This window comes from Perna viridis, chromosome 13 (assembly GCF_037379345.1).
Source record: "Perna viridis isolate PV_CMFRI_1.1 ecotype Kerala chromosome 13, ASM3737934v1, whole genome shotgun sequence".
NCBI classification, from domain to species: Eukaryota; Metazoa; Mollusca; class Bivalvia; order Mytilida; family Mytilidae; genus Perna; species Perna viridis.
In genome coordinates, this window is record NC_142457.1 from 19,439,023 (window position 1) to 19,462,207 (window position 23,185).

The 23,185-nt window shown below is 34.3% G+C and overlaps 2 protein-coding genes across 33 annotated transcripts in view; one reads left to right on the forward strand and one right to left on the reverse strand.

Annotated features, from left to right (window-relative positions):
• LOC148599847 (tensin-3-like) overlaps positions 1-3,450 on the forward strand; it is a 130,894-nt gene extending 127,444 nt beyond the window's left edge. For all 31 annotated transcript variants that reach the window (XM_088558731.1, XM_088558734.1, XM_088558736.1 and 28 more), the window contains one exon: positions 486-3,450. In XM_088558731.1, the coding sequence (XP_088414857.1) occupies positions 486-675 (190 nt within the window). In that variant the 3' untranslated portion in view covers positions 676-3,450. The remainder of the gene's footprint in view (positions 1-485) is intronic.
• Positions 3,451-6,429: 2,979 nt separating this feature from the next.
• LOC148599849 (uncharacterized) lies at positions 6,430-9,910 on the reverse strand. 2 transcript variants are annotated; one of them, XM_088558804.1, is made up of 2 exons: positions 9,754-9,910; positions 6,430-7,469 (listed from the first exon to the last, which is right to left on the reverse strand). In XM_088558804.1, exon 2 carries the CDS (start codon positions 7,464-7,466, stop codon positions 6,615-6,617), a length of 852 nt encoding a protein of 283 aa, XP_088414930.1. In that variant the 5' UTR covers positions 7,467-7,469; positions 9,754-9,910; the 3' UTR covers positions 6,430-6,614. The 2 variants fall into 2 exon arrangements, with proteins under 2 accessions (XP_088414930.1, XP_088414929.1); XM_088558803.1 differs by having other exon boundaries at positions 9,676-9,833.
• Positions 9,911-23,185: the final 13,275 nt, after the last annotated feature.

Consider the following 23,185-nt stretch of genomic DNA (forward strand, 5'->3'; position numbering starts at 1 on the left):
AAATTGCAATAAATAAATTTGTACATCTGCCCACAATTACCATTGCATATAAAAATTATATCAGTTTAGTCAGTAAGTTAGACATTAATTGCCCAGCCATTAAAATGGGCTAATATCTTTTCAGTCTGTATGTCTGTAATATTGCAGAAATAAATTTGTGAAGAAATTATTTCCACATTTGCTAAACAATGATGTACAGTAATTTAGGAAATTATTGCATGCATGAATCATTTTTTCTATATTTGCATTTTGGTGAAATGAAATTTTAATTTCTCTTAATGTTTCTTAATAATGCCACTTTCAGATAGAATTCTAAATTATAAAAAAAAGGTTTGAAAAATCAACATGTTGAAAGGATTTTTTTTCATTTTACAGCCAAGAAAAATGTAAAATTAAAAAATATCCGACATCTTCAAAGAATTCATAGAGAAAACTAAGAAGTGGCTTTTATTTTGATGTATTATAATGTTGCTTTATTTTCACAGATGGAAGCGAGACACTGATATTGCTGGAGTCACACAGGACAGTCGAGTTTTTGGCTTTGTTGCTAGGAAACACAGCGGTGCTTCAGACAATGCCTGTCATCTGTTTGCTGAACTCGATCCTGAACAACCAGCCTCAGCCATTGTGAACTTTGTAACGAAAATAATGATTGGGCAGGGTAGCAAGAAGTGAAGGATTATGTGATAATGCAACGTGTATCGTTTTATATTTACGCAGCTACAATAAATGTATCCTATATGTATAAGTTGTTGTTTGGAAAAAAAAAACATCATCAGTGCAACTTTATAATCATGACCTCATGTTGTCAAAATGGCATGAACTGGAATACAAAAACGAATCGATAATGTCAATTGTTTAAATGTCAATTTTAGAGAATGTTTCAGAATGATTTAAGAGGATTTTAGATGTTAAAACGGCATGAAATGATGAAAATCAATGAATTGAAGTTGCGGGAAGAAATCCATTCTAATTTTTAACACTGATGAAATGATCTTCAGATTTTATGCGCTATGGTGGCCATTTTGAATGTCAAAAAGTTTTTTATGCTTTAGTACATATAAATTGATGTCAGCTTTATGTTGTTAATGACTTAGAAGTTTGTTTATTTTTTAATTATTGTTCACATACATGTATAAACTGTGTATGTAAGTGTGTTATGAGTTAGTGTGTTTGTGACTTTATCATTTGTTACATGAGCTTTACATCACAGATTGTTTTTTTCTTCATGTTAGCCAATTGTGAGTTTTTTAATATTATTGATAAATTTCATCACCTCAAATATAAAAGTATAGAACAACAAAAAAGGACAGGTTCAACCCCATGAAGCTGTTCGATGGTGGAAAGCCCCTAATTAAAAAAAAAAAATAAACAATGTCACAATTGCAATAAATTTCATTGTTAAGAACATATGATATGTGCCTTGTAAAAATTTTGAAAATGGCATTTTATGATGAAATACATTGATGTTTTCTGATTGGCTGATGGAGGAATATGCAAATTTTTTATTCATGTCATTTTTGTGTTGTTTTTTTCATGAGTGGTTGTAGATTATCATGTCTATATAATATTATTTTCATTGTTTATATGTGTATATGAAATCTATATTTATGAAAAATATTGTTGCATAGCGTTACCGTTTTAGTGCAGTGCATAGATTTATTTTTAGCAGCTGCCCCTTATGTTATTGATAATGAGGGGAATTACCCTCTTATTACTATGAATATTTTGTACCCACATGACATATATAGCATTTGATGTACTGTATTGTTCTTTCGAGAGGGAAATTGGATATTTCCTTTGTTATTTGAGTGAGTTTATTTTCAGCTCATATTTCGCTTTAGCCTTAGTCTTTTCACACCAAATTTCGTTTATTATGAGCAAACATTGATTGAGATAATTATTTCATTGTTGCATTTTTTATCCTTGAACATGCACACTGATGTGAATAGCTATATTGGTCTGTGTCAGTTTAATTTAGGTGTTTTTTTTATCAGTGTATCTTTCTAATTATGTATCTCTGAGCTTCTAGCTTTTTGTTACTACATCTACGGGTTAAAATGTAATGCATTTACGTATTCTTTTCTCTATCAAGATCTTGCCGGATGTTTAGTTTTAGTTGTTATTTTCATCTGAGTGTTAAAAAATTGTGTAGCCAAAACCGAAAGATCCAATCTAGGTTTATTATATATACGATCTCAAATGAAATCTTTTATTTCTCAAAAATGTGATGAACTTTCACCAAAGATACAATTCATGTTTAGGACATATTTGTTTGTCATGTCACGTACAGAGAGAGAAAGATTGAAATATATGTAAGTAAAAAAATGCTTGATACCATTTTTACCAAATAATTTTCTGATTGTCTCTAAAAATTTTCTTCTTTTTTTTCCATTCAAAATTTGAAAGAAAAATTTCAATTATATCGATTCTTTTGATGAAGAACGTCACATTTGATATGAAATGTTTGATGTGTAAAGCTTGCTTGCTTTTGGTGCAATTTGTAAACTCCCCTTTTTTATGTACATGTGTCTGTTTTTGGTAACATATGTTATTTCATTGTAAAAATGTATCTATAAATAGTATCAAGCAGGTTGTTGTATTTCTGCAAATTTTTATTACTCGAATTTGAGAGTTAGTATATATACTTTGTATAGTGCTAAGATTTATGTAAAATGCTTAAAGTCTAAGTTCAGTAGATCTGATGGACTGGGGCCACTGAAGGGTGATTTCTGTCATGTTTTTTTCTGTTGTCTTCTGATATATTTACTCAGAGATAAAACTTTTATACACAATTCCACAAGACATTTTGAAGATTTGATAACTTACTTCCATTTACCAAAAACACTGTCATATTTCCATACATGAAGCAGAGGGTTAAATCTCTCCTTTATGTGGCCCCTCACCTCATTACATGTAGTTCTGTGTTCCTTCCTGCTTTAAGTTCAATTTATTTGTCAATGGTGTTTAAGAGATTAAAACTGATACCTCAAATGTAGGATATTGTAACTAGGAAACCAGTTCTTTATTGGGTAGGATTAATCTCCCCTGTTCTTTTGAACTTATTTCACAGCTCTTTCATTTGTGGATGAAATTGATTATTTTGTTTCAATTTTGGAAAAAGAAATTTGACAGTTCCAAAACTTAATTTGCAGAAAACAAAAATAGAACATAAAAAACTAAACCCTAAAATATTAATTTGACTATAAAAATGTGCAACAAAGAAAATTTTAGGCTCAAAATTAGTTATTGTCTGAACTCTTCCTGAAAAAAATAGAAATTTATGTCTATTATTCACTTGTGAAAGACTCCCTGTGAAATAGGAAAACCCCTTTTCTAATTTTAGACTCCTAGCTTATGATTTTATTGTGAAGAGAATTCTGTAGGAATGTTACAATAAACAATTTATATGTGGTTATATAAGAGAATAAAGTCCATATTTATGACAAATTTGTTAGTTTTTTTTTGCAAGTGAAAAATAGTCAAACAGTAGTAGATCTAGGGTTCATTAGATTGTACCCTCCCCCTTTTTATACAACCTAAACAAATGTTGTATAATGGTGTTATGCTATTGTTGTCATTTTGATTGTTTGCAGTCATATCAAGCTAAGCCCTGTGAAGCATTTGATTTTGGAAATTTTAGTTCTGTTTTACAGAATTTTTAGACAAAAATAAGTAAATAATCGACTAGAGCCTCCTTTTTTCTTTAACCCCCTTTTCAAAATATCTAGATCTGCACCTGATCAAACCCAAAGAATTGTGACTAAGTTCCCAGCCGAGTCACAACAAAGACTGAAATCTATAGACACTGCTTATCTGCCAAGCATGTATGATATACCATAAAGCTGATAATTTTTAACAGTGCCAAATTTTGCAATTTACACAATGTACTCAATAGGATTATTAAATGTTGGTCTTTATTTTTCACATCTTCAGGTATAAAGGAAAAGTAATTATGAAAAATATCGTGGTTAAAATTTGGCAAGCTTTTATTTTCGTGATTTCCCAAAACCTTTAAAATATAGCAAAAAAAAATAGAACATCCCGAAAATTTTCCACTATATTGCATATAGAAGTCAGAATTATAATTGGAGTGGTGTGACATGTAGTTTTTTGTCCCAACTAGTACAAAACAGGATATTTTTTATTGATCAAACATTTCCCTCCTAAACTGCATGAAATATCTGCCATAAGACGTAAAACCACTATCAATCAAGTTCAAGATCAGTAAGAATGACTTAGGAATTATCAAAGGAATATGGAATGCCGAGAACCTTCAGATTAGATTTTTAAATATTTTGAAACAAAAACAGAGTTGAGCAACACGTTGAGGTCTTGATGCTCCATACTACTTAAACATGTAGGGTAACAATGGATTAAAAAATACAGTAATTTTACAGCAAGTAATGTGGTTATCTTCAGCTAATATAATAGAGTTTGTCTTCCCTTTATTAAATGACAATCACCTTAGTTATCTGGATGATTGACAATGAGATATAAACTTTCTAACAAATTTTTTGAATGATTGAAAGTTGTCATCGTTTTAATTGACGACTTGACCTCTCTTTGGGTGGAACCTGACGTACACGAGGGGAACCAGAATTACAGTGAAGCGAAACCTCAATTATAGAATACAAGATCCCACCGGAACAGTTAATGGGCCGGAACTTCAATTATGGTCATTCAATCAAAGAATGAGCAACCTTATTCCACGAAGTTTTGTATATCACTTGCTGTAAATAAGGTAATAAGTGCAGAGGAATATAAAGGTATGGCTGGAAGACAAATTGAAAATAAGGCAAATACATGGTAATTTTAAGTAGACAACTTCTGTCCATTGAATTAGGGACATACTGTGTGTATTTATTGCTTGAAAATTGTCCAATTTTGTTCTATTATAACAACGAGACTGTTTCATATGATTTTTTATTCATAATACCTTGGTAAAAGCTAGGCTTTAAGTAAGTTAAACTTTAATGACGGACCCAGAAATTTATGAAAGGGTTCCAGGCTACTATTTGCCCATTTTTGTCTAAACATCACAAAACTTTTCCAGCAAAAGAGAATTATAACCATCGGAAATTTAACCCTTTGCTGATTCCCCAACTTTGGTGGCCATGGGGTATTGTGCTCATTTCCACCCCCGGCCGAGTCACACCATTGGCGTAAATAGAATTAAATGCTGAGCGAAGCGAAGCAAAAACATTTTTGGAGTGGAATTCGTTAAAAATCAAGATTTCATGTTTAAAAAAATCCTAATTTTAGGGGGGCGAACGTCCCCTCCGCCTCCATTAGATCCTCATGGTTAATTCAAGCATTTTTACACTTGGTCTTTTGACGGACATATTATCGTACAGTACACGTTAATACAAATACGTGGGCTTTATATTATTTTGCTTCAGATTTAGGGGATTTGAACATAAAAATTGGGAATGGCATACCCTGTAGTGAAGACATCCAGATTGTTGAAATTCTGTCAACAACTAATAACATATCTTTCTGTTTTCATTTTTTCAAGGAGAAGCAGTGCTGTGTATAGATTAAAAAACAATACGAGCATATAAATACAAGATGTTTACCTGATACCTGTAACATATGCGACATGCTAAACTGAAACTCGAGACAAAGCAGCACAAGTTGTACATTTAAGCAGCCAGGGTAAAATAAATCCATGCCAAACCCTTACTTAAGAGGACGCATCATGCATTAAAAAAACGAAAGTTGCTGGAATTCGTTCCTTCACAGAATAAACATATCCGTTTCAGGAAAGGATAACCCAAGTTATTTGCTTATTCCATGTAAAAGTTACCCCAGGGTACATCGAACCTTTAAAACACTAGTTAATAGCTATAGGGTCAATACCGACCAAGCTCACATAATAACCCCTTTCCAGCTGATTGTGCGTCTAAATACTAGCACTATCAACATATAGTGTTATTGGGAGCCTCCCTTGTTGCACACGACTGTTAGCTACGCCAGCTTTTAAGACTTAAGCATATTTGTCCCAAAACTATGCATGTTCAGGATAAACATCCACGGAAGGTGAGATCTGTACTTTTAGGTAAACTTGAATTAGCTTCATTAGTTCGCTCAGAGACATATATTCGTCTATGGTTCGCTTGAAAAGAAAAAAAATCAAAAACAGGGTGGACTAGACGCGTTAGGATACCAAAATTAAACTTACACGCTGAAACCGATTTCTTTGAATAGACTGCAGACAGGTTTTTTTAAAAAAGGAGAATCAGATGAGATTAGTTCAAAGAAAGTCTATCTTTAAGCAGTAGTTAGGGTAACAGAGCCCAAGACTCGCAAGTGGCTATCTACATGCATTCAATTCAGCAATGCGTTAATGCAATCAGGTCTACAAAGCAAAACGCTAATTGGGGACATTTTTCATGGTTTTCGCATGAAAAGACGTCGACACAAGCACGATTTAAGATGTAAATTTATTGTTTTTGTATTTTAACATTCGCTTCACTATAGTAAATCCAACTTGGTTATGAGTTTTATAGTTTGGACATTATATTTTCCCGAATAAATGAATAAATCAACTAATACATTGAAAAAGCTCATTGAGCAACTTGTGTCATTCAAGGTTTTTTTTTGCCTTCTATTCATGGTTTTTCTCCACGTCTCAGTCTTTGATTTATGTCTTCGACAACTTCCGGTAGTTCGATTATACTGTCAATAACGTAGTGTGCTCCAGATTTACGTAATAGCTCACGTGATTTAATAATTCTGTAAGCTTCCTCTTCCGACGTAAGCTTTTCAGCATCTTCTAAACTATGCACGTCCATGTAATTACTATATTTAGAAACACCGACGCCCCAGCAGCCAGCCTCAAGCGCCTCTCCAACGCCTGATACGGTATCATCAACCTTGACAACAGCTTGAATGGGATGCACGTTTAGCAAATCCATATTTCTATAAACCATGAATGGTTTCGGGCGGGCACCGTGTATGACGTCATCTCCAGCCACGGAGGCGTCAGGGACGTAACCCTGCTTTTTTGCATCTTCGAGCAGAACTTCAACCATTGAACTTAGAAATCCGGTAGTGTGGCCGATTTTGACATTGAGTTCTTCTCGGAGTTGCTTTACAGCCGTAGTTGTTCCAGGAATCAAATCCGTATATTTTCGTAAACATGCTAACTGCATCGGAACAAAGTCTTTGAACATGGCATCGACGTCATTTTGATTAGGGTCCTTCCCTTTCACCTCTCGCCACCTGTTTCTTACATCTGGCATCTCCGTTAAAGCCTTTATGTGAAGGTCTTTTCTGAGTCCCATCGGCTCCCGGGCCTCTTGCATAGTAATCGGCACACCATGCTTTTTAAAGACGTCAACAAACACCACTGCGGGTGCAATAACATATTTATCCGCCGTTGTTCCACTCCAGTCCAAAATAACAGCTTTCACCGGGCCCAAATATTGACGGACATAACGAAACACCTCTCTCCCGGCCATATCCTAAAAGTAATGAATAAAAGTACTAAGCAAAGTCCACTCTGTATATACAGATAATCTACTACACTTAAATTGTAAACAGCAATGATCTGGTTAAGGTAACGTTATCGGATAAAATGTCATTGTATTTTCTAGATCGAGAGCAAATTCACTGTCAAAAATTATAAAATTCATGGCTAACAGCGATAATGAAAAAAATCTAGATAGACAACTGGTAAATGTGAGCGTCAGATAACAGTGACGGATCTATGGAAGGTTCCGTGGCTTGGAACCCCCCCCCCCTTTCTGTATGAACATTTTGCAAAAATTTGGCATAAACGAGAAAGTAATAGCCATGAACCTAGCTGGAATCCCCTTTTTCAAAATCTCTGAATGAGTGCGCCTCCTTTTATTTTCACTTTGGTTTCTATCTCACACTTGTATTTTTTGCACTGCTCTGATGAAATTTATAAAAATTAGTTTTTAGTTGAGTTCATGTAGTTAGTTTTTCTGTGCGTATAGATCAGTTCTTTTGTGTTGAGCCATATTTTTCTGGGTATATACATTGTTCTTTCGGTGTTCCCTGAATTATTTTATCCTAACACCCTCCTTGTATGCATTTCCGGTGTTGTTACTTCTTTTTAACTGGCAACAGCGTACCAACCTTACATATTTAGCAGAGGCGGATTCAGAAATTCCAAAGGGGGTGGGGGGGGGCATTTCCAGGTTTTTTCTATATAATCACAACGAAAGTTTTTGAGCATGGAGAAGCGACACGTCAACCATTCCCCATAGATCTGTCTATGATGAGTCATTCAATATGATGTGAAATAAAAAGCTCAAAGGCTTGAAATATTTTAATTTAATGGGGTAAAGCTAAAATCCAGTTCAAAAAAAGTATTTTTTTTATTTATATCAAAATGTACAGTGGCAGATTCAGAGGAGGGTGCAGGGGGTTGGCACCCCTTTTCTATAAGAAAAGTTGTCATTTTCAAGTGTGAAATTGACAAAAATGGCAAAGTCCTAGCACCCCGAGTGGCACTCCTCCTTTTCAAAGTGTCTGGAACACTCTGATGCAGTTCCTTTGTAAAATGAAATGGTTGAGCTAATCAATGGACGTATCTCAAGGGAAAATGTCATTCTTTTAACTCCCCTTTGGTTAAATAAGTTAATTTCATGCCTATTTGTGGGAACGAAACCCCTTTCCAAAATCTCGATCTGTTTCCGAGTCTGTCTTGAACGTGTATCCCGCTTTATTATATAGCTAAACTCGTAGTAGTACAAAACGTTCTAAATAACGAAGTTCAACTACATGTCAGGTATAGACATACATGTAAATTAAGTCACTCATTATGTATACCTTATCAAAAGTCAGGTGGTCTCCCCTTTGATATTTTTCGCGGGTTAGATGGCCAGAAATGTGACGGGTCAAAAAGAGGGTTTTGTAGAACGAATTTGTAGCTGATACAAGAATCCGTCCTAATATTGTGACCTTAGACATTCGCACTTAAATGTAAGTAGCTTTGTACTCATAAGTCGTACAGCCTTTTACCCGCGAAAAAGCTGGGGATATATGTTTCACACGATATTTTTGAAATTAAATGCGATGTATCAGAAGAACTCTTATCGCCTCGAAATCCACAGTTTTAAATGCAAATACTCATTTTTTTGGGAGGAGGGAGAGGGCACACAAACGTCAATCAAAAACACACTCGAATTTTCTGTGACTGTTAAAAATTCTCAATTTTTGGATATCAAATGCTTACATATTGCATACAATTTTCACTAGAATTGAGCAAATATAATTTGACACTCACCGAGTCAAATTTATGAATTTAACATAAAATTTCACTAAAAGATTAAGGGCCGTTTTCTCGCATGGTCGCAATGCTTATGTTGACTCCAATCGATAAAATAGGCGTTTTGTAGTCTCGGCACATGAGGGACTCGAACCCGTAACGGTTTCTTCCCGGTGATTCCGACCAAAGTGCCGTACCCACTCGACCACCCTGGAATCATTAACCTCCTAGAATTATTTACCAGTATTCAAAGAACAAAATACTCTTTTGATACACGTCCTCACAGATTCATTTCCCAGTATTCAAAGGGGAAGAACAATACTCATTCAATACTCGCCTTTGCAGAATAAAAAAAATGTTAATTACAGAAATAGAGCAATAGAACAATAAATTTTGAAAGATAACAATAAAATAGAAAAAAAAACTCAAACCTTCCATTAAAGTATATCCACAGGATGCCTTTTCGGGAAATAAATAAATTGTTACAACAGTCTTCACTTTATATTTACCTTAGTAGAACTCACGTAGTCAAACTGCGAAATAACCTGGTTTTGATCGGATGTATGTGACTATTGCGCAAGTGAACATCTTGTGACTATATGTCAATGGGCTTAACATTGACTGTTCACACTATGCATCGTGCAAGACATTGTTATGTTTTATTGACGAATAGTCTTGGGATTGAAGCATATCTCACCCGATCGGAACTGCGCATAATCGGCCTTTCTAATTACACGGAGAAAGTTTAATTTAGGTTACAGACCACCAATTCAACCAATGAGCATTTGGAACGTAAAAATAGTCCTACGCAGAAATTATCCCTGTTCCTCATAGCCCTGTGAAAAAAGTTCTCATCTTATTTTAAAATTTTAAACAGTTTATGAAAGGAAAAACATTTCTGTACATTTTATAGGTGCATTTTGCTTCTTGTGATGTGAAGCCTAATCTCCATAATGATTTCTAAATATACCCCTATCTTGTGAAAACACTGAGATTTCCCATACTATTTATAGACCCTTCACTTCCGGTGACCAGTACTGCACTGCAAGTCTGTTAACCCCACATGCCATTCTAAGAATCGTGAGCTGACATATGTAGAATCATGCTGATATATAGTCCTCTGCAGGTTAAAGTTAAGGTAAAGTCCAGAGAAGCCATTGAATATTGTGAAATTAGCATGGAAGCCTATGGGAAGTGGAATTAGTGGTTTCTAGCCTTTAGTGTAGCGGAAATGGCCGAGTTCTTACCAATGTCGAGTGGGAAATAGGGAGAATATAATCATTACTATTGTAGCAGAGTGCTTATTTGTTATTGTAAAGTAAAGTTGTATTGTTTTATGAAATAAATATGTATTGACATAAAATACAATTAAAATATTAACATTCCCTTGTGGCGTAAACTTTGTTTAAAATGATTCATTCCTTTATTCTTGTACATGTACTTGTAAATTTGCATATGTGCTAGGGTCACCGAGTTTTGGTAGTGTTTGATTGGTTCTCAGTGAGTGAGTTCATACTTTTCGCGGTTGATTTTGTATTCATAAGTTTAGGTAATTTTGTCTTTGGGTTTCGAGCTGGACACACCTTCTTAACATTAGTTCGTTGTACATTGCATCAGTTCCATGTAGTCTTGTTCAGTAAACACCGACCTCCGACAGAAGACGTAAGTTGCACTATTCTTTTCTATTCATTTTTCACAATTAACGATGCAATTAACAGGCTAAGTTAAAGTACATTCTCTTGGCTAAACCTACACGCTTGATTGCACTACGGCATGTTCGATTCCTAATGCCCGTGTGACCGATTTTTACCAATTTAGATCGAAGATCAGAATTGATATAGCAGTCGCCATAGCCTTTAAATTTGTAGAGCCTAATGGCATCTGCGATTATCTTACACTACCGCCGTAAAATAGTCCCATTGGCATACGCCATGTAGGTTCAAATACAGAAATTGAGTCCTTTTTACAGGTAAATCTAATATATCAAATTTAATTCTACGCTATTTACGACAATAAACAAACCCAATAAACAACTTTTACTGCAAACTAAATTTGCTGATTAATTAGGAGTACATTTGTATTCACAACGATCCAATTAAAAATAGTTGACCTCTAACTTCTTATCAGTACCTGTTTATTTCTAAGCAACCAGTCGTTCGCTGTCGATATATTCAAGTTGTCTATTTTAGACGCATAACAACCTATTTAATGTTTAGCTAGAAATGAAAACTGTGCGAGGCTATAAATATTCATCAATCATAGAAGCTGTCATTAGATATTTCATGCAGGCCCTGGCTGATCCAAATATTTACAAAAAGGGGGATGTGGATCCGATCAAGAAACTTATATAGAGAAAGAGGTTCAATGCTATCGTTTTTGGGCCAAATTTTGTACAGAAGGGTAGCAGAAATCCTGATATATAGTATTTCTATTACGATTACCGCCATGTGACATCGGAGGCCCGGTGAAGACAAATAAAAATGAAATCTTGCTTAGACGATAGCGTAGGAATTTTGATAATGCATTTCTCAGGATGGTGTGATTCTGAGGTCTGCTGATATTGCTTTTTTGTAATAATCATTCTATTGGATAATTTTGTGCATGTGTGAAGATATTAGAGCTGCATGCGGATGCTCCAGGTGATCCAAGGCCTTAAAAGTGCATGGGTAGTATCTTCCCACGACCTAATTATTAAAATTATATTCTAAGACTTTGGCGTTTATGTTAAAATACGTGTGTCTGGTACAAGGTGCCTAAGAAATCAAGCACTTTAAATGACACATAGGTGTCTATGCGATAAATTAAAGCACTTGAGGTATAAAGGTTTAAACTAAGGAATATAGCTAGTTGAGAGGGACATGCATCTAAGGAGATGATATATTTCAATGAATGTTGCGACTGAAGTTTGAATTATTCGACAGATATTTCAACTCGGTGGTCGATAAATTGAATGTTGATTTGGAAATTTAGAAACTGCGAAAGGCCAACTAGTAGTTACTTTTTCAATTATCCAGTATGTCGGATAGTTTTGTGTTCATTCATTTAGGTGCTCAATGTAAACCGACATCGAACCTGAATATTATGCAAACTGGCGCACTGCTACGATGCATCATGGATTTGGTGTGTGTTTTTGGTAATGACCTTCGTAATCAGAATGGTGAACTTACAATAAGCTTATGTTTAGATACGTTTGAATTTGGTCCTGGTATTTTCCTTTTATCCGGCCCAATTTTTGCAATTTAAAGAATATTTGCGGCGTAAAAACTTAAACGATCGATATAAATTGATTCAGTACATGAGTACTTTGATTATGAGAGTGATAGGGAGAATGCGAGCCACGATAAAGATTATTAATAATTTTTATTTTATAATTACCAGTAAACAAGATTTTAGATTCTGTAATTGCGCGGTTTGGCGCGTAAATATTTTTTACAAGTATTGTATTAAGTTACGTACGATATTTTCAGATAATGGTTATGATGGCTCGTAATTGTGAATTCTACATTATTTGTTATTTTGTCGGCAATACGCACAAAGCTTAAGTGTAGAAATATACTTATAATCGTATTTGTTTTTTGGGTATTGAAGAGATTACCATAAAACTGGTGTCATATGTAAACCGGATGTATTTCAATCCACAATTGGTAGGTCCTTTAATATTGTTTGTAGATTATCGCATATAGAATTTCATAATGGAGTTATCTCCGTTATTTATACATGTAGATGGTCATAAGTACATAGCACATGAAAAAAGATAAGTACATTACGGACTATTTTCAGATATATATGTATAAAGTGTATATCTGTGATAACGTTGTTTTTACATTTCAACTGCATATTTACACCGTGTTGAAAGTGTAACTTTTAAGTTAAAAGGAAGCGTGGTTTTATAGATTTAATTGATATACATGTAGCTGTACTATCAAGCACTAATGAAATATTTCATATAAATGACATGTATGCGTAGATTGTGATATCATTTCATTGTATTATTTGTTGTTTCAGATTTATTAACATCTGGTAATAAAATCGAACTCTAGTTTCGAAGTATACTAGTCTCGCCCTTATTCACACCTTCTACACTATCACAATCATGATAAATATGATTGGTAAATTTTGTATATACATGTAGCCGCATTTACAGCGGGTAAGACAATTAACAACAGGGAACAGAGTTTGTCTTCCTTTGATTAAAGGAAATATTTGAAGTTGACCATTAGAATAAACAACAAAAACAACAACAAAAAGAAAAGAAAACAAACATTCAAGACATGAGCCTACTCACATACACAAATAAGACAACAAAGCAAAGCAAACATGTAAATGAATATATAAGATACAACTATTCAAAAATGCTTTATAATATTAAGCAAAATGTGACAGGGCGGCCTTTCTGTGTTGTATGATGGGTAGTGAGATTTAAATAGTCAATTAATTGTCCTGGCTAAAGGATTAATTCTTCTGTCGAATCGGTTTGTCACTGTCTTATTGCAGAGCGCGGTTATGAGTTCGATCTTCAGCGGCGAAAGTATATACTTTTGTGTGTTTACCAGCTGCATAGGGAAAACTACTAAATTTTGTAGCTGTAATACATTATATATATAGTACATAGTTTTATTTAAAGTAATGTCAATTTTGTCGTTTTTTTTTTTTAGATCTTTAAGGCATGTGCATGTGGTATATTTATGATACCAACATGTTAGTCAATTCCATCCACGGAAATGCAAATTGGAATGGATGGAACGGGTTTCCCTTTGAAACTTTGATAAAGCTTAGCTGTTAACTCCATTGGAATCGATCAAGATGAGTTTCATAATACAAATATACTAATCTGATAAATATTGCAATATTCGGCGCATAGTTGAATATGTTTTTAAGGAGTAACCTATCATCAGCGGCATTAATACAGATGGAAAATAACAGCGGTACTTCAACAAAGAATCCAGAATAAAACCTATAAATGCCTACGACACATACGGTATAAAAAAGTTGGTAGCCAATAAAAATAACAAACGAATATTTGGCGGGAGCTTACAAGCCAGAAAAAAACAAAACTGTCTTTAGATCAAAAAAAAAAAGACGAGCTTGGCAATGTATTAGCAACAACTGGAGAAAACCCCAAAAACAGTATCTACTGAGGTAATGGACTGGAAGTAACGGGGAGTAATAAAAACAAATACAACAGTTGCATAGCTGAAAAAGAACAAAAATAAAGAAGTCAGAGTTAAATGGCAAGCAATTATAGAGCAGATTTCGGAGTTCACTGAACTGTTCTATGTCATCCATCAACGATTTTCAATGGTAGATCCATGGGTTTTTCTTTCAGTTGAACACATCTTATGTAATTTGTATATTTATAGGTAAACACTGAACAATAATATATAGCTAAAACCCAAATCATAATCTTTAAGCCATTCTTACAAAATCTTTGTATCCGCGCATGAACTTACGATGGATTAAAAAAATTGTAAAGTAGTTCTACTGCTAGACCCAGAATATGTGTCTCTTGTTTTTAAATCATGTCGGTCACATTTCTCTTTACAACCGCATGTATCACTTCCATTGGCATTTGTAACACGAAAATAACCTCTTTTGATTATCTCCCTTTTGGTTATTGTTAGGAGTTTACCTACCAGTGTGGTAAATGCATTTTTACTCAAATAAAAGTGAACGAAATCACTGTTACAACCCTAACACCGTCAAGACTTAAATCCCTGAACCAGGAAACGATCAGAATATACTTCCTGATTAACATCCTCTCGATGAACAATATACAAAATATAATATTTTTTCCTTCACTCCCTTTACATGTATAATCATCTAATTAGAGTTATATCATGTAAGTACTGTTAATAATGCTTGATTTTTTTTCGGAGGTTGCCACATTCCACTGGCATTTATATAGACGTTGGTGCTGAATATATATCTAACGAGGAACTGTTTTAGGGTGTTATGCAGATATAACTTTGGAAATATTGGCTCTGTAATCAACAAATTCACAGAAACCAGGCAGATTGTCGAATGATAGAAATAGAATCAAAGCTGTCAACAGCCTTGGTTTTTTGTTCTTTACATTAAAATAGTGAATTATAAATGTTGGTTGCAATGTGATAATCACCCAAGTAGTCATATACAACCCTTAGTTAAATGGAGGATGTCGTTTAGCTTGTAACTGTTAGATAATTGGAGACCATCGTCCAGCTGGTAACTGTTAGGTAACTGGAGACCATCGTCCAGCTGGTAACTGTAAGGTAAGTGGAGGACATCGTCCAGCTGGTAACTATTAGGTAACTGGAAATATCGTCCAGCTGATAACTGTAAGGTAACCGGAGGACATCGTCCAGCTGGTAACTGTAAGGTAACCGGAGGACATCGTCCAGCTTGTAACTGTTATTGAAGTGGAGGACATCGTCCATCTGGTAACTGTTAGATAACCGGAGGATATCGTACATCTTGTAACTGGAGGATATCGTGCAGCTGGTATTTATTAGGGAACTGGAGGACATAGTTCACAGGGGCGTAGCTGCCTATCCGCAAATACGCAGTTGCGTACTTTCGGAAAAAGTAACAAAAATAAAAACACATTTTAAAAGATGAAATACAGGTTATTTATCGCATATGCAAACCATGAACGTAGTATAGGCTCTGAAAAACTGGCTCGAAAATCGTTAAAATTCAGGAGTTTCCCTCAGGGCTTTGCCTTGCCGGGCTCACTGGGGGCCTTGAGCAACCCCCCCCCCAAAGACCCCTCAACGTAATTTTGCGTACCACCAAAACAGGCCTAGCTACGCCCCTTGTTCAGCTTGTAGCATCAAATAAACTTCTAAGACTGGGATATGTTCGGCTTTTTATATAAAAGAAACTACAGCCGTTTTATGGCCCTCAACACAATTTGTGTGACAGATACAATGCATGAAGTCTCTAATTCACAGTAAGCACTGAGAAGGTATTTTTAGTTAGATTTTACCCTTTGGAACACCTTATGTCACATTCATTTTTAGCGGGAGTTTATATTTCAATAGATTCAGGTTTTGTGTACTGTATTTCTTAATGTTTTCATGTAATTGTATGGTGTTCTGTTTTTTATGCATTTGTATTTATAAGAGTTTGTCTCTTCATTTCCTGTTTTGATATATGCCCGTACTTTCTATGTGTGTCACATACTAATTGTTAGTCTGACTGATATAAGCCCGCACTTTCTATGTGTGCTACATACTAATTGTTACAGTCTGACTGATATAAGCCAGGACTTTCTATGTGTGTTACCTATTAATTATTACAGTCTGACTTATATAAAATATGTATAACATAGAAAGTCCAGGCTTATGTATGGACTTTCTATGTTATACTAACAGCTATAGTCTGGCTGATATAAGCCAGGACTTTCTATGTGTTACGTACTAATATTAGTCTGGCTGATATAAGCCTGGACTTTCTATGTGTGTTATCTACTAATAGTTACAATCTGGCTGATATAAGCCCGGACTTTCTGTGTGTGCTAATTACTGTTACAGTCTGACTGATATACGCCAGGATTTCTATGTGTGTTACATGTACCCAATTATTGTTAGTCTGATGTATATTAGCCCGGGTTTTCTATGTGTGTTACCTTCTGAATGTTACAGTCTGACTGATATAAACCTGGACTTTATATGTGCGTTATCTACTAATTGTTACAATCTGACTGATATAAGCCTTGATTTTAAATATGTGTTACCTTTTAATTGCTAGTCCGATATACGCAAGGACTTTCTATGTGTGTTACTTGTACCCACTAAGCCCGGGTTTCCTATGTGTGGTACCTACTAACTGTTACCGTCTGACTGATAATAACAGTCTGAATGGTATAAACCTGGACTTTTTTATGTGTGTTACCTATTAATGGCTTCAGTCTGACTGATATAAGACCGGACTTTTTATGTGTGTTACCTACTAATAGGTACAATCGGACTGATATAAGTCCGGAGTTTTAATGTGTGTTATATGTACATGTACAACTAATTTTTCAGTCTGCCTGATATTAGCCCAGGTTTTCTTTGTGTGTTACCTACTGTTACAGTCTGAATGATGTAAACCTCCTGGTCTTTCTGTGTGTGTTACCTTTTAATTGCTACAGTCAGACTGATATAAACCCGGACTTTCTGTGTGTTACATACTAATAGTTACAGTCTGACTGATATACGCCAGGATTTCTATGTGTGCTACATATTAACTGTTAGAATCTGACTGATATTAACTTGGACTTTCTATGTGGGTTACCATTAATTGTTACAGTCTGACTGATATAAGCCGGTTACCGGCACTGTTATAAGCCATGACTTTCTGTGTGTGTAACCTACTAATTGTTACAGTCTGACTGATATAAGCCTGGACTATCTATGTGTGTGTAATATTAAATGTTACTGTCGGACTGATTTAAACCAGGAGTTTCTATGCATGTTATGTATTATAATTACACTCTGACTGATATAAGCCTGGACTATCATTGTGTGTTACCTTCTTATTGTTAGTCTGACTGATATAAGCCTGTACTTTCTATGCATGTTACCTACTAATTTTCAGTCAGACTGATATAAGACTGAACTTTCAGTGTGTGTTACCTACTAATTATTGCAATACGACTGACTGATATAAGCCCAGACTTTCTACATTGTATGTGTTACCTACTATTTTTATAGTCTGATACATGAAGACTTTTAATGTGTTACAATCTGACTGATATTAGACTGGACACTGTGGGTTACCTACTAATTGTTACAATCTTGACTGATATTAGCCTGGACTTTTTATGCATGTAACCTACTAATTTTAAGTTTGACTGATATAAGCCTGGACTTTTTATGCATGTAACCTACTAATTGTAACAGTTTGACTGATATAAGCCTGGACTTTTTATATGTGTAACCTACAAATTGTAACAGTTTGACTGATATAAGCCTGGATTTCTTATGTGTGTAACCTAATTGTAACAGTCTGACTGATATAAGCCTGCAGTCAATGCTGTTGATGTTTTCAATGCTTTGTGTTTACAATTAAACCTGTTTCAACTGAACCCTATTTGAACTTAAAAAATTGTTTTTAGACAGGTATTTGGATTACTAAGTGTCTAAATACATTTTAACACGTCTGGTTTAGACAGGTTTCCAGATTAAATGGTTTAGACAGGTGTTTGGACTATTCGGGTTCTGTTTAGACACCAGAGGGAAAGCAGAGGTAGGTCCAAGATAACATGGCAGCATACTACTTTGTCAGAAATAAGCTAACTTGATCACTCACAGTGAAGCTTACTGGAGATGGCCAAATGCCATATAGCTTTAAGGGCAGTAAGAACTGCTTTGATCCAATCAACAAACCTAACTGTTAAACGTGCTAGCCCATGGAAGTAACAAAAGAATGTAATCAAGGGACAAAGACCAGACATGGAAAACAGACAATCACAACAAAGAACATAAAGTAACTAAAATAATACACACGAAGTAACAGAAGTAAATAGGCAACTCGGACACCACTAAAAACCTGGAGCATGGACCAGGTGCACCAGTAGGGTAGCAATCCTCTGCTTTTCTAGAAACACCTGCTGAATTGCTCATAAAAAGTCGAGTCCAGGGTAGACGAAAGAGGAAAGGAAAACTATGACAAATTGAACAAATCAGTTTTCATGGTGCAAATGGATACATAGTACATGTAAAACTGCTTATCAGAAAACATTGATCCAATAATCACTCTAACCTAAGGCAAGGATATTGAATTCACCCCTGCAGGCATACAAAAATAGAGTTTCATAAAATATTTTATTTTTTATACAACAGTAGTCAGTATTTAAAGCCAATTACAAAAGTTATTTAAGAATTGGCAATTTTAAAAATTTTGACTTGTAAAATAACAGATTTTCCATGTGCATATTGTTTATTGTGTGAAGTGCAATAAACAAAATATGAACATGGAAAATTTAGTTTATTTTTCAATACACAAAATTCTTATCATGGCCAATTCTTATAAATTAATTTTAAAGCTTATTTTTATCTTTAAACATGAGAAAAGTAGCTCTGAATTTAACTGAATAGGGGTGTGTCATTATTTTTTTTTATCCAATGAGATATACATGTAACAAAATTATTTTAACCAATCAGATTACAGTATTTATCTCAAATTAATTTATACAAAATTAATTTGAACTAGAAGTAAAAGTCAGAATATTTGAAAAATTCAAGAGCAATAACTCTTCTCTTAAAATTTAAAGAAAACAACAATTAGACCAATGATTAGAGAGTTAAATGTCTTCATAAAGGTTTTGAATTAATAATTTTGAATTGAAACTTTACATGTACTTCATATACATTATCAAAACTGCCATATGGACATTTGTAAGTTATTGTCTCAGTGACGTTAAATAGGAGTCCATGCAAAAACCAGGCAGTTGGTGGCACATGATAGATTCTGTTTTCAATAAATTTCTTCCATTTCATGTCACAAATGTATCCTTTCTCAAAATAAACCAGTTACATGTAGTTAGATAACCTGCAATAGCTGAAGAAAAATAAATTACACAGAAAGCATTGAAATTTGTTCAAAAGGAAGACAACTCTTTATTTCATGCAAAAATTGGTTGCTTCATTAGGAAATTTACATAGTCAGCCTCTTAAAACTCAAGGGGATGACATTTGATTCCGAAGGAAGGAGGGCACGGTTAAGATGTCAGTTTTTGATAATAAACAAGACCGCCTCTACATAATGTAATAAGCTGAAAATAAGTTACCCAGCTTAATTGATAATGTTAATAAATATTCTGACTCAAGCATACTTACTGAACACAGAGACCCCCTCAAATTTGACCCAAAATGGCTTCCAAAGGCCATAAAATTGACCCTTTCTAACCTCACCAAATCACACCCTATATGTATTTTTTTATTAATTCAAGACATCTATTAAATTCTTTCCATTATTCTTCTTTCAGTTGAACCAAAAAAGAATAATAAATTCTTAAGGTAAGGTTGTCTAAATAAATTTTAAAAAATACCCTATTAAAATAGGAACTATATTCGTATGCAAGGAATAGCTAAGGGCAGATAATTGTGATCTCGTACCTTAAGCTGATTTTTGGTTTGTGAAACTACCATCTTGAGAAACAGATCATGTTTACGTTTTGTTCTGCTGATTTTTACCGAAATTACTTGCCTTGGACTGAGCAAATTTTAAAAAATAAAAGTTTTTGGGACTTTTTTTCTAAACGCTTACAGATATCGAGCTGATATTTGGTATGTAACTCTACCATGCTGAGTATCCATAGGTTTTGTTCTGCTCCGCTGACTTTTACCAAAATTACAGTCCTTCGAATTAACAATTTCTTTTAAATCAACATTTTCAGGACTTTTTTTCTCAACATATTGAGCTGATGTTTGGTATGTGAGTTCACAATGTATCATGATCAGTTACAGATCAAGTCCATGTTATGTTGAGATTTTCTATAAGCCCCCTGAACTTTTTTTGTAAATACTTTTAATTTGAGTCATATTTGTGGATGTGCGGGGTATATTAGCGCACTCACTAAGGTTCTTTGTATTAAAAAGTGTCTATTATAGACAGGTATTCAGGTTCAGTTAAGACAGGTTTAAGTGTTCTGTTTTGGATATAAAAATAAACATTTCACTGTAACTTATTAGTGTTCTTTGTTAAATACTAAGGTCATTAGTTCACTGATAACAGATTAGTGTTTAGTATTAGATATTAAGGTCATTCGTTCACTTGTTACTGATTTTATGCATGGAAGTACAGCGTTCTTATTCTTGTTCTTCTTTTTCAGGACATTTGTATCTAGTGGCATTGAAGAATTTGTCAGATGGAATCAAAGTTTGCTTTCACCTCAATTGTTCCATGTTCATCTTGACTGTGTATATATCATCTTCCAGTACTATGTGCATGGGGCTGTTTGAGATTATGGCATTTCATCATCCGTAGATTCAGCAACTGGGGACCTACCATAGAATTTCTACTCTTCAATCTTCCAGAATGGATTCCGACTCTCCCTTTCTCAAGACAAATGTAAAATCAGCTTGACCTCTTGAGTATTCTAAAATATATTTAGGCCTTCCTTTTTTAAGACCGACCTAACCGTCTTTTTTAAGACCAGCCTAACCTTTTTTTTCAGACCACCCCAATTCTCTTTTTTTAAGACCAGCTTAACCCTTTTTTTTAAAGACCAGCCTAAACCTCCTTTTTTAAAACCAGCCTGACCTTTTTTCTTTTTTTTTTTTTTTTGGGGGGGGGGGTTTGAAATATAACCAGTGAGGATCATCTTGTTACATTTCTGATGTATTTTTTCAGTGTAATAAACTCAATAGTGATTAAGGCTTTCCAAATCTGTAGGGTTTAGGCCATTTGATATGACAATTTACATTACAATTCAAATATTATACAAACAAACAGTGCAACTAACTAACAATCTGTGCCATTAACTCAATTACTACTAAATGAACAGTCAATTTCAGTATTTTTTTCTTGAGAACGCAACTGAAACTCTCACATGTTTCAAAAACCTGAGTCAGGTTTTACTAGTTTCAGGTTTTGGGCAAGCTGTTTAAGGCACAAAATGAACTGACGAAGGAATGTCGCAATATTTATTTATCTGTGAGCATTATTTTATTAAAACTACATAGTGAGAAATCTATCTAAACCTATATATTTCAAATTTAAAACTGGCTCAGTTCAGACTTGTATAGGTGGTTGGTTTTCTAAGGTTCCAAAATGTACATTTACACTGATATAAAGATCTTTAAAAACAAGTGTTTGGTATAGACACGTTTCACCGTATATGAAACCATCTTAGTTTTGTGTCAAACTTTTTTTTAATATGAAGTGAAAACTTTCTTGAATTACCTCCCTTAGACCATTTTTAGCTTCTCTCAAATTCACTCTTAATATTTATAGTCATAATATTTGAAAACTTCTTTTACAACCCAAAGAAAACTGAAGACCAACACTATATCCATCTTAGGCACTGAATCTTTCTAATACTGAAGGGAAAGAGGGTGGGGTCGGATAATTTGGAGAAAAGTAATTTTCAAAATTTAAGCCATTTTTAGCTCACCTGGCCAAAGGCCAAGTGAGCTATTGCCATCACTTGGCATCTGTTGTCGTCGTTATCAATTATACACAACTCTTCTCCTCTGAAACTACTTCACCAATTGAAACAAAACTTGGTATGAATGTTCATTGTGGTATCCTGTATAGAACTAATGTGGGGATTCTTAATTCGTCCAAAAACATTGCCGCCATTACTAAAACAAGAACATAGGGGTCAGTTTTTCACATATATCTCCTAAACCGTTAGGTTTAGCTAAATTCTGACAGGGGTAAAAGTGTTCAGCATGATGAGATCTATCTCAGGTCAAATTTTGGTTTTAATCTCTTAGGTCTCACTAACCACTTCCAGGTCAAATGGTCACTCCCCCTATGTAGTACCAAAAACACACTGAACTTAGACATATGCATTGTAAGTGCATTATTTGTGTGTATTATGATTAAAAGTAGTCAAAATAAAGCTGAGAATGTGTACTTTAAAATCATATATGCAATTAACTACAAAAGTGTATGAATATTGTTTGCATGTTTGAGTAATTTGCCTCCGTGCTGTCAGTTAGCAGAACAGGTAAAAATGTGGAATTTTCAGTATTATTTATTCAAGTAAATTTTGTGAAGAATTTCTACAATCATCGTACCATTAGCATAATGATTTTTGTCCTGGGAATTCACTGTGAGACTTTGGAAATTACTTTTTTTTAATATGTAAAGTAATGGAAACGTTAGAAGTGGTTAGTGAGACCTTAAGCAATGTTGGAGTTGTTGCCCTTTTTCAATGATTATTGCCATTTTCAATGTTCCTTGGGGTATCCTGCATAGAACTAATGTGGGGATTTTTGATTCGTCGAAAAACATTGCCACTGT